Source organism: Bufo gargarizans, chromosome 1, assembly GCF_014858855.1.
Source record: "Bufo gargarizans isolate SCDJY-AF-19 chromosome 1, ASM1485885v1, whole genome shotgun sequence".
Classification (NCBI taxonomy): Eukaryota; Metazoa; Chordata; class Amphibia; order Anura; family Bufonidae; genus Bufo; species Bufo gargarizans.
Window position 1 is genome coordinate 745,167,006 of NC_058080.1, and position 12,894 is coordinate 745,179,899.

General features: G+C 42.2%; 1 protein-coding gene across 1 annotated transcript; it reads right to left on the minus strand.

Annotated features, from left to right (window-relative positions):
• Nucleotides 1-778: 778 nt before the first annotated feature.
• Nucleotides 779-12,436, minus strand: LOC122925019 (zinc finger protein 260-like). Its single transcript, XM_044276553.1, has 2 exons — nucleotides 12,377-12,436; nucleotides 779-2,787 (listed from the first exon to the last, which is right to left on the minus strand). The coding sequence occupies exon 2, from the start codon at nucleotides 2,744-2,746 to the stop codon at nucleotides 977-979; it is 1,770 nt and encodes a 589-aa protein (XP_044132488.1). The 5' UTR covers nucleotides 2,747-2,787; nucleotides 12,377-12,436; the 3' UTR covers nucleotides 779-976.
• Nucleotides 12,437-12,894: the final 458 nt, after the last annotated feature.

The window sequence follows — 12,894 nt, forward strand, 5'->3', positions numbered from 1 at the left end:
TTCAGGGGTTAATTAACAGATGTGACATCACCAGCGATTCCCACCACCGATATATCACTCAGCTCCAGTATCTAGATAGGTTTACCATTAAAGCACAGGAATGTACATATGGGGTTAATTATCACAGATCACCCGGTCAGATAAATCAGTGATATAGTCATCATGCCACCAATATCACTGTCTCCGCACCAGAGGTTTAGTCTGTAGGAGCAATGAAGGTCACAGCGCTAGGAGAAAGTATAATATAAGCAAAAAGACAATGTCTGTCAGTGACAATGGTGACGCTGTCGTGGAGCAAATAGAAGAGCTTATTTTATCTGTAAATACTGTTTGGATGAAGATGAAATATTAATATGTCCACATACGTTATAAAACTATTACATGGAGCGTCGTTACTTCTCCCCATGTCACTCTGGACTCTCCCGCAGTGTGGGTGGAGGTGTGAATACAGTGATAAGAAGCAAGGTTCATGGGGACAGTTCATCTTCACTGCTCTGGAGGTAAACAAGGCTCTTCTTCTCTTCTGAGAAATATATTGTAGTTGTTTGGTTGATCCAGAATAATTCCACCCCAAAAATAAATATTCTTATTGGCTTTTAAGCTGGAGATGCACGGTGACATCAAATGATTTGTTGCATTGTGACACTACATATAACGACTGTCAATATGTTCACAATGCGACTATAAAAAAAACAACACTTGGATACTTGGTAGCAGGTCATATGTGACTTTTTCCATGATAGAACACAATGCAAGTCATCTGCAACTACAACTTGTGCAATTTGGTAGATATTTTTTATTGCCAAATCTTAGCTAAAATAGCTACACAACAGCAAAAATAAGATGGGTTTGAAAAACATATTTTTTGCTCTTATAGCATTTCCCATATCTAAAAAACAATATAGTATCTTCTGATCTGGTGAGCTTTAGAATTTTAGTTCCTTTTCACAAAGCAGTTTCAACATATAAAATATCATCATGACTTCTCACCTGTATGAATTCTCTTATGTCTAACAAAATGATATTTATCTAAAAAATATTTCCCACATTCTGAACATGAATACGGCTTTTCTCCTGTGTGACTTCTCTGATGAATGTTAAGTTTGGCTTTAGTAGTAAAACATTTCTCACACTCTGAACATGAATATGGCTTCTCTCCTGTGTGACTTCTCCTATGTATAACAAGACTGGATTGATCTTTAAAACATTTCCCACATTCTGAACATGAATATGGCTTTTCTCCTGTGTGACTTCTCTGATGAATGTTAAGTTTGGCTTTAGTGATAAAACATTTCTCACACTCTGAACATGAATATGGCTTCTCTCCTGTGTGGGTTTTCTCATGTTTAACAAGACCTGATTTATCTTTAAAACATTTTTCACATTGTGAACATGAATATGGCTTCTCTCCTGTGTGACTTCTCTCATGTATAACAAGATGGAATTTACTTGTACAACATTTCCCACATTCTAAACATGAATATGGATTCTCCCCTGTGTGAATTCTCTCATGTTTAACAAGATCTGATTTATATATAAAACAGTTCTCACATTTCAAACATGAATATAGTTTCTCTCCTGTATGAATTCTCCTATGTTGAACAAGACTGTATTTATCTGCAAAACATTTCCCACATTCTGAACATGAATATGGCTTCTCTCCTGTGTGACTTCTCCTATGTTTAACAAGACTAGAGTTATCTGTAAAACATTTACCACATTCTGAACATGAATAGGGTTTCTCTCCTGTGTGACTTCTCCTATGTATAACAAGACTGGATTGATCTGTAAAACATTTCCCACATTCTGAACAAGAATATGGCTTCTCTCCTGTGTGAATTCTCTTATGTCTAACAAAATTGGATTTATCTGTAAAACATTTCCCACATTCTGAACATGAATATGGCTTTTCTCCTGTGTGATTTCTCTGATGAATGTTAAGTCTGGCTTTAGTAGTAAAACCTTTTTCACACTCTGAACATGAATATGGCTTCTCTCCTGTGTGAATTTTCTGATGTTTAACAAGACTTGATTTATCTTTAAAACTTTTTTCACATTGTGAACATGAATATGGCTTCTCTCCTGTGTGACTTCTCTCATGTATAACAAGATGGAATTTACTTGCATAACATTTCCCACATTCTGAACATAAATATGGCTTCTCTCCTTTGTGACTTTTGTTATGCCTAACAAGACTGGATTTATCTGTAAAACATTTCCCACATTCTAAACATGAGTATGGATTCTCCCCTGTGTGACTTCTCTCATGTTTAACAAGATCTGATTTATATTTAAAACAGTTCTCACATTCTGAACATGAATATGGTTTCTCTCCTGTGTGACTTCTCCTATGTATAACAAGTTTGGATTTATCTATAAAACATTTCCCACATTCTGAACATGAATATGGCTTTTCTCCTGTGTGAATTCTCTCATGTATAACAAGATGTGATTTTTTTGTAAAACATTTCCCACATTCTAAACAGCAGTACGACTGCCCTGCAGTGCGAATTCTTCTGTGTGTAGAAAGTCTTGAATTTTCTTTAGAATCTTTACCGCCCTGAAACCTTTTATCCCCTTTGTGACCTGTATTTGTGGTAATCTGTAATTGGTCACTAGAAGCTTCCTCATAAGGGGGATTATATAATAGATCTGTACTGTGAAGTCCTGGGTGTATATTAAGTGTAATGAGGTTTTCTCCTGAGGAGCGCTGCATGATATCTTCATCTTCTTCTTGATAATTCATTGATAATATAGTATCGCCCTTAATATTTTTACTGAAATAATCTGTGGGGAAAAAAAATAAATGGAATTTGTGATTATTTTTCAAACTACGGAGTGGACAAATATATAATATCTAATATCTATCTATAATGGTATAAACCAGTTCTGCCTCTAATGTCACCAGATGTAAGGTAGATATCCTATAAGTCATTGTCCAACAGTTTAAACAGATCTTGAGGCATGACTTGGATAATGATTAAGTCAGTATCATTAGAGCTCTTTTTTAATGTACCTGCTGCTGAAAAACTTACACTGCTCAGTACCAGATGCAGTCTCCCTGGTTCTGCAGTGACTAGATACCCTTCCTTCAGCAGCAGGTTCAGTTTCTAATTCCTTCTGCTGTGTTATTTCACTGCAGCCTGGACAAAGCTTGTGAGAGACAGCAGGAGCGGGGGAGGAGGTACACTGAAAGGAGCATGACACTTAAAGGGAGTCTTTCACGCAGATTCACCCTATTAACCTAATAACAGTCTTATGTCCACGGCATCCCCCCTATTAAAACGGTGCTTACCGTTTGTTCCTTGCTTGTGGAGAAAAACACTTTAAATCCGCATGCAAATGAGTCTGTGAAGGTGCCCAGGCCCCTGGGTCATTTTCATGCGAAGGCACTCCCCCTCTGACGCGTCTGCCAGCCCTTAGTCTCTGTTCTAACCTCCCTCCTCCCGTCCGTAATCCCGCGCATGTGCACGCTAAACTGCAATGCCCTGGCCCAACAGTGCTCATTCAATGCGCACGCGGCAATATCGCGTTCATCGACACATGCGTGGGATTACGGACGGGAGGAGGGAGGTTAGAACAGAGACTATGGGCGGGCAGATGCGGCGGAGGGGGAGTGCCTTCGTATGAAAATGAACCAGGGGCCTGGGCACGGTCGTTGTAACGCCGCCCCTGGGCACCTTCACAGACTCATTTGCATGCGGATGTTTTTCTCCACAACGATGCTAGCAAGGAACAAACGGTGAGCGTCGTTTTAATAGGGGGTATGCCGTGAACATAACACTGTTATTAGGTTAATAGGGTGAATCTGCGTAAAAGACTCCCTTTAAAGAAACTTAAAGGCTATGTACACCTTTGGAGTACATTTTTTTATGATTGCATTTAACTTATGTTTGGTTAAAAATCGTATTTTCAATTGGAATTTATTAAAAATATTGAGCTGTTCAGTCATAAAGGGTTAACTGTTTCTCTAGCTATATGACTGGTACTTTCACTTTTACTTGGTGCCGGTCATCTAATAAGCCTCATTTCTAAACTACTGAGAGTTTATAAAAACACTTATTTAGGCCACATTCTTATCGGTAAGATAAAGATTGAGCTTCAATGAGTGTTTATAATGGGAGAGAGCAGAGATAAGGAGTCCGTCTGCTCCCCAGATGACGGAAAAGACCAACAAACATCCTATGGACAGATGAAACCAAGATCAACTTGTACCAGAGTGATCGGAAGAGAAGAGTATGGAGAAGGAAAGGAACTGCTCATGATCCTAAGCATACCACTTCATCAGTGAAGCATGGTGGTGGTAGTGTCATGGCGTGGGCGTGTATGGCTGCCAATGGAACTGGTTCTCTTGTATTTATTGATGATGTGACTGCTGACAAACGCAGCAGGATGAATTCTGAAGTGTTTCGGGCAATATTATCTGCTCATATTCAGCCAAATGCTTCAGAACTCATTGGACGGCGCTTCACAGTGCAGATGGACAATGACCCAAAGCATACTGCAAAAGCAACCAAAGAGTTTTTTTTAGGGGAAAGAAGTGGAATGTTATGCAATGGCCAAGTCAATCACCGGACCTGAATCCGATTGAGCATGCATTTCAGTTGCTGAATGCAAAACTGAAGGGAAAATGCCACAAGAACAAGCAGGAACTGAAGACAGTTGTAGTAGAGGCCTGGCAGAGCATCACCAGGGATGAAACCCAACGTCTCGTGATGTCTATGCGTTCCAGACTTCAGGCTGTAATTGACTTGCTGTAATTGAGGATTTGCAACCAAGTATTAAAAAGTGAAAGTTTGATTTATGATTATTATTATTCTGTCCCATTACTTTTGGTCCCTCAACAAGGGAGGCACATATGCAAACTGTTGTAATTCCTACACCGTTCACCTGATTTGGATGTAAACAACCTCAAATTAAAGCTGACAGTCTGCAGGTAAGGCACATCTTGTTCGTTTAATTTCAAATCCATTGTGGTGGTGTATAGAGCCAAAAATGTTAGAATTGTGTCCATGTCCCAATATTTATGGACCTGACTGTATATAAAAATGAGTTTCTGTCTGTCTAGACGTTCTTTATGCGTGACCAAACGACTGGACCGATCTTCACCAAATTTGACACACAGGTACATCAGGTGTTTTAGACCAGGTCTCAGCTCTCTAGGACGTACCGTTCCCGAGATATTTCCCCAAAATGATCCCCCCCTCCCCAAATACAAGCCTGCACTCTTAGCGTCTGGCCACTGTTAGCGCATCGCCCACCACACTGCTGATCAGCGCGTTTGAATATTTTTTTTTTTACACTTTTGGGGATTTTCAAATTTTTGGGTTATTTTTTTTTTCTCGGTGTAGGGCAAAGTCCGTAAACACCCGTCCCCCACACACACGCACACTGAATAAAGTTTTCCACGCACACACACTCCGCTATGGCCCGCCAGACGTTCTCGGTCCAGGAGGCATATGCCCTGCTTGCCTCCGACTCCGAGAGCCCCAGTCAGGACGAGGATGACCCCACTTTCCTTTTGTCATCCGCGTCCTCCTCATCATCTAGCGATGATGATGAGCCCCCAAGGCGGCGGAGACGCCGCCAGGCGGATCAAGGGGACCGCCATGCTAGGGACCCTGTGGCCCACACTAGTACAAGCAGCTCTGGGGCTCGTACTAGTTTTCAGGCCCACCAGATAAGTCCACCTGAGCCCTCTACCGGTGAACTTGTCTGGTGTACCCCAGAGCATTTTGAGCCTGCGATTCCTGATTTTGTTGGTTAGCCAGGAATCCAGATTCCCACAGTGGGCTTCACTGAATACGACTATTTTAGTCTTTTTTTCAGTGACCACTTTGTGAATCTGATGGTGGAGCAAATGAACCTGTACGCCCAACAGTTCATTGCTCAACACCCGGGCTCCTTTTTGGCTACGGCCGGTGGCTGGACTCCGGTCAGTGCAGCCGAGATGAGGAAGTTTTGGGGCCTCGTGCTGCACACGGGCCTAGTCAAAAAACCTAGTGTCAGGCATTACTGGAGTGGAGACGTCCTCTACCAGACCCCACTTTACAGTACGGCCATGACATGTACCCGGTTTGAGGCCATCCGGAAATGCCTGCATTATGCAGATAATTCAGCATGTCCCCCCCCAAGGTGATCCCGCTTGTACAAAATCAGGCCAGAAATCAATCACTTTGGGGCCAAATTTTTGGAGGCCTATGTACCTGGAAGGGAGGTCGCAGTTGATGAATCTCTCATTGCTTTCAAGGGGAGACTCGTTTTACGCCAGTATGTTCCCTCTAAGCGGGCAAGGTATGGCGTGAAGCTGTACAAACTTTGTGAGAGTACCTCAGGGTATACTTACAAGTTTTGTGTGTACGAGGGGCGAGATTCCCGTATTCAACCCCCAGAATGTCCCCCCACTCTGGGTGTTAGCGGGAAACTTGTGTGGAACCTTATGCACCCACTGCTAGATAACCTTTACAACCTGTACGTGGATAACTTTTATACTAGTATCCCCTTGTTCCAGTCCCTCGCCGCCAGATCCACGTCCGGTTGTGGGACCGTGCAGAAAAATCAACGCGGCCTCCCTACCTACCCACCCCCTCCAGGTACCTATCCCCAGGGGTGAGACCCATGCCCTTACCAGTGGAAACATGTTGCTAGTCAGATATAAGGACAAGAGGGATGTCCTTGTACTGTCCACACTCCTGTCCCTGTGCGAGGTACTACAGCAACGGTCCTCAAGCCCGATTGTATCGTCGACTACAATCAGTATATGGGAGGAGTTGATCTCTCTGATCAAGTCCTCAAGCCATATAATGCCATGCGCAAAACCCGGGCATGGTACAAAAAATGGCTACTTGGTACAGGTTGCTTTGTACAACTCATTTGTGCTGTCCCGGAGCGGTGGCAACACAGGGACATTCCTTCAGTTCTATGAGGCAGTCCTCAAGGCCCTGATCCTTTCTGACCGGGAAAGAGCAGGCCGGAGTACCCCGCGAACTGGAGGCGCCCGGATCGTCCCTGGCCAACACTTTCCAGGTGTGGTCCCCCATACTGGAAAGAAGGGACGGTCCCAAAAAAAGTGCAGAGTGTGTCACAGGAGGGGGATACAGAAGGACACCACCACTCAGTGTGACACGTGCCCCGATCATCCGGGCCTCTGCATTATTGGTTGCTTCAGGGAGTACCACACTTCCATGGAGTACTAAATTTATATTCCCCTTCCCCAATTTTAATTCCATTTAGCCACTGACAATCGGAAAAAAAAACTATGGTTCTCAGACTTGAGACACAAAAAAAAACTTTTTCAAAAATATTATTTTGTAAATCTAAAATAAATAAAAAAAGTTTACATATTAGGTATTGCCGTATCCGTAAGAATCTGCTCTATAAAAATACCCCATGGCCTAACCCCTCAGATAAACACGGTCAAAAAAATAAAATGAAAACGGTGCAAAAAAAAAAAGGTATTTTTTTTGTCACCTTACATCACAAAAAGTGTAATAGCAAGCGATCAAAAAGTCATATCCCCCCTAAAATAGCGTCAATAAAACCGTCCTCTCATATCACAAAAAAAAATACAAATAAAACTTACTCTTAGACTATGGAGATACTAAAATGTTTTTTTTTGTTTATAAAAAGGATAATATAGTGTAAAACCTAAATACCCCATGACCTAACCCCTCAAATGAACACGGTCAAAAAAATGAAATAAAAACGGTGCCAAAATAGCAATTTTTTGGGCAAATTTTCCATTTTAATCAGTTTCTTCCAGTAACAAATCAAAGATTAACAGCCAAACAAAACTTTATATTTATTACCCCGATTCTGCAGTTTACAGAAACGCCCCATATGTGGTCGTAAACTGCTGTATGACCAAACGGCAGGGCGCAGAAGGAAAGGACCGCCGTATGGTTTCTGGAAGGGAGATTTTTATGCCCTTTTTGGGGCACCGTGTCCCATTTGAAGAACCCCTGATGAAGAAACGCGATAAAAGCGACCCCATCTAAAAAACTACACCCCTCAAGGTATTCAAAACTGATTTTACAAACTTTATTAACCCTTTAGGTGTTCCTCAACAGTTTATGGCAAATGGAGATGAAATTTCAGAATTTCTATTTTTGGTAACCTTGCCTCCCAAAAATGTAATATAGAGCAACTAAAAATCATATGTACCCTAAAAATAGTCCCAACAAAACTGCCAGCTTATACCGTAGTTTCCAAAATGGGGTCAATTTTATGGAGTTTCTACTCTAGGGGTACATCAGGGGGGCTTCAAATGGGACATGGTGTAAATAAACCAGTCCAAAATCTGCTTTCTAAAAACAACACGGTGCTCCTTTCCCTCTACACCCTACAGTGTGCCCGTACAGTAGTTTACGGCCACATATGGGGTGTTTCTGCAAACTACAGAATCAGGGCAATAAATATTGAGCTTTGTTTGGCTGTTTACCCTTTCTTTGTTACTGAAAAAAATGTATTAAAATTGAAAAATTGCCCCAAAATTTGAAATTCTGAAATTTCATCTCCATTTGCCATTAACTCTTGTGGAACACCTAAAGGGTTAACGACGTTTGTAAAATCAGTTTTGAATACCTTGAGGGGTGTAGTTTCTAGAATGGGGTAATTTTGGGTGGTTTCTATTATGTAAGCCTCACAAAGGGACTTCAGAACTGAACTGGTCCTTAAAAAGTGGGGTTTTTTGAAAATTTCTTAAAAATGTCACGATTTGCTTCTAAACTTCTAAGCCTTGTAACATCCCCAAAAAATAAAATGATATCCCCAAAATGATCCAAACATGAAGTAGACATATGGGGAATGTAAAGTAATAACTATTTTTGGAGGTATTACTATGTATTATAAAGTAGAGAAATTGAAACTTGGAAATTTGCAATTTTTTTTAAAAGTTTGGGTAATTTTTTAATTTTTTTATAAATAAAAATGAATTATTTTTTACTCCATTTTACCAGTGTCATGAAGTACAATATGTGATGAAAAAACGGTTTCAGAATGGCCTGGATAAGTCAAAGCGTTTTAAAGTTATCACCACATAAAGTGACACTGGTCAGATTTGCAAAAAATGGCCTGGTCCTTAAGGTGAAAATGAGTCCGGTCCCTACGGGGCTAAAGGGGCAGTCACTGTAAAAAATCACTGTTAAAGGGGCGGTCACTGTGGAAGTCCCTGTTAAAGGGGCGGTCACTGTGAAAGTCCCTGTTAAAGGGGCGGTCACTGTGAAAGTCCCTGTTAAAGGGGCGGTCACTGTGAAAGTCACTGTTAAAGGGGCGGGCACTGTGAAAGTCACTGTTAAAGGGGCGGGCACTGTGAAAGTCCCTGTTAAAGGGGCGGGCACTGTGAAAGTCCCTGTTAAAGGGGCGGTCACTGTGAAAGTCCCTGTTAAAGGGGCGGTCACTGTGAAAGTCACTGTTAAAGGGGCGGGCACTGTGAAAGTCCCTGTTAAAGGGGCGGGCACTGTGAAAGTCCCTGTTAAAGGGGCGGGCACTGTGAAAGTCCCTGTTAAAGGGGCGGGCACTGTGAAAGTCCCTGTTAAAGGGGCGGGCACTGTGAAAGTCCCTGTTAAAGGGGCGGGCACTGTGAAAGTCCCTGTTAAAGGGGCGGGCACTGTGAAAGTCCCTGTTAAAGGGGCGGGCACTGTGAAAGTCCCTGTTAAAGGGGCGGGCACTGTGAAAGTCACTGTTAAAGGGGCGGGCACTGTGAAAGTCCCTGTTAAAGGGGCGGGCACTGTGAAAGTCCCTGTTAAAGGGGCGGGCACTGTGAAAGTCCCTGTTAAAGGGGCGGGCACTGTGAAAGTCACTGTTAAAGGGGCGGGCACTGTGAAAGTCACTGTTAAAGGGGCGGGCACTGTGAAGGTCACTGTTAAAGGGGCGGGCACTGAAAGTCACTGTTAAAGGGGCGGGCACTGTAAAGATCACTGTTAAAAGGGGTGGTCAATGCTAAAGGGGCAGGCACTGTGGTGGTCAATGTTATGGGGAAACTGTCGATATATTTTTATGACACACGGAAACATAAAATTAAATAGATGAAATATACCAATGCAAAGCCGGGTCCTTCTGCTAGTCTCTTTTATAAATGAGTTTCTGTCTGTCTGTCTAGACATCTGTCAGTTCTTTATGCGCGACCAACCGACTGGACTGATCTTCACTAAATTTGGCAGACAGGTACATCAGGTGTCCGGGAAGGTTTTAGACCGGGTCTCAGCTCTCTAGGACGTACTGTTCCTGAGATATTCCCAAAAAATTAACTGCATTAGCCAATACAAGCCTGCCAGTCTTTCTCGTCATATCCCAACTGCCATACAGATGTCCCTTATCAGCTAATAGGAGCTCGCAGGCTCTTAGTCTCCTCATACACACAGTTTTACTCCAGGTTTCCATAACAACCCAGCCATTTTTCTTCACAGTTGTAAAAAAGTTTAAATCACCCTCCTTTCCGTATAATAAAAATAAATAAATACTAAAATAACAATAAATATAAACATCCTGGGTATCACCGCCCATTATATTAAAACACAATTTTAAAAAATCCAATACGGTGTATGGCGTAACGGAAAAAGGGTCGAAATGGCCGATTTGCCATTTTTTTATTGCTTCTCTTAGCCAAAGAAATTAAATAAAATGTGATCCAAAAGTGCACACTCCAAAATAGTATCAATAAAAACGATGAATTGTCCCGCAAAAAATGAGCCCCTAAACAGCTCAGTGGACAAAAAAAGTTATGGGGGTCAGAATATGGTGATGTAAAAAAAAAAAAAAGTTAAAAATTCTCAAATTTACATTTATTTTTACACTATTTACACATAGAAAACCTATACATATGGGGGATTGTTGTAATCGTACTGACCCAGAGAATGAAGGACATGGGTCAGTTTTGCCGTAAACAAAACGCTGTGGGAACATAACTTGTAAAACGGTGGTGGGATTGCTTTTTTTTTCCAATTTCACACCATTTGGAATTTTTTCCCCCGCTTCCCACTATATTTTATGCCATAATTAATTGTGTCATTAGAAAGTACAACTTGTCCCGCAAAAAATAAGCCCTCATACAGCTATGTGACCAGAAATATAAAAAAAAGTTATGGCTCACGGAAAATAGGGAAGAAAAAATGAAAACGCAAAAACGAAAAAAAAAAAAATACGGTATCCTAAGGGTTAAAGGGTACTGTGGAGGTCACTGTTAATGGGCAGACCCCTGAGGAGGTCACAGTCAAGGGAGTAGGGTGCTGTGAAACTCACTGTTAAAGGGGCGGGCTGCTATGAAGGTAAAAGTTAAGGGGATGGGCTGCAGTGGATGTACCATTTTAAAGTGGTGGGGCACTGTTGGGGGGGGGGCAGTGTTAAGGGGTGGGGTACTGTGGAGTTCACTGTTAAAGGGGCGGAGTGCTGTAGAGGTCATGTTATGGGGGATACTGTCGATATCTAAAAATAGCAGAGCAGAGCTGTCGAGGGTTCAGAGGAGGGCAACTAAAGTAATAACTGGAATGGCTGGACTACAGATCCCAGAAAGATCAAAATTAGGGTTATTCACTTTAGAAAAAAGACGACTAAATATATCAGGGGTCAGTACAGAGATCACTCCCATCATTTATTTATCTCCAGGACTGTGACTGTGACGAGAGGACATCCTCTGCGTCTGGAGGAAAGAAGGTTTGTACACAAACATAGAAGAGGATTCTTTACGGTAAGAGCAGTGAGACTATGGAGCTCTCTGCCTGAGGAGGTGGTGATGGTGAGTACAGTAAAGGAATTCAGGAGGGGCCTGGATGTATTTCTGGAGTGTAATAATATTACAGGCTAGAGCTACTAGAGAGGGGTCGCTGATCCAGGGAGTTATTCTGATTGGAGTCGGGGAGGAATTTTTTCCCTAAAGTGGGGAAAATTGGCTTCTACCTCACAGGGTTTTTTGTTGCCTTCCTCTGGATCGACTTGTAGGATGACAGGCCGAACTGGATAGACAGAGGACTTTATTCAGCCTTATGTGCTATGTTACTATGACACACAGAAACATTAAATGAAATAGATGAAATATACCCGAGCGAAGCCGGGTCCTTCTGTTAGTTATTTTATATTTTTTGAAAGTACATAAAAAGCCCAGCTATTGTCTCATTTTGTTTTTCTTGCTGTTCTCTTTGGCATTCAGTCATAAAGGGAGTTTAAAGAAATAAGTGTCAAGTTCTGTCTAAGGGAATGGGGCAACAAAGAGGGGACGTAATATGGTCGACAGGTGTCAGCTGGATAAGGGGAAGACTTCATGATGTGATGGAGACATCTCCAATCAAATAGAAGCACAGCAGCCGGTGATCAGATTCTCCTCCTGCCCTGAAGGCACCAAGGACAGAATCTGAAGTCATTTTCTCCATTCATGATTCCATACCTGTGGTGACATCTCCTGCAATGTCCTCCTCCACCTCAGTCTTACACGGGGGATCGCCCATCATCCTCTCTTCTTCATCCTCCACTTTAATAACAGTCAGATCTTCCCCCTGATTTGTCACCTGTAACAATTCAGTACAATACAGAAGACAGGTGGGAAATCTAACAGATCCACAGAAGAGACCCCCACAATCTATGACCCCTCTATGACTGCAGGACCCCCCTATATAGATGTGTATAGGGCTCAGCTCCATCTACCTGAGGGTTCTCTGGGACCTTCTCCTCTGGACAGTCCTGGGAATACAGAGGACGGGGACATATCTTGGGGGGATTTCTTTCTATGAGTCCATCTGTAGGAAACACACAGGGACAGGAGAGATGTTTACATGCAATGATGAGATGATGGGAATAGTATCCAGGTGACCCTGATAACAGCACCCCTCCTTACACTCCTGATTGCCCCATAAATCCGTCTCCTTTTTTACTTCATCTTTAAGATCAGCTTTACTATCAATCAGA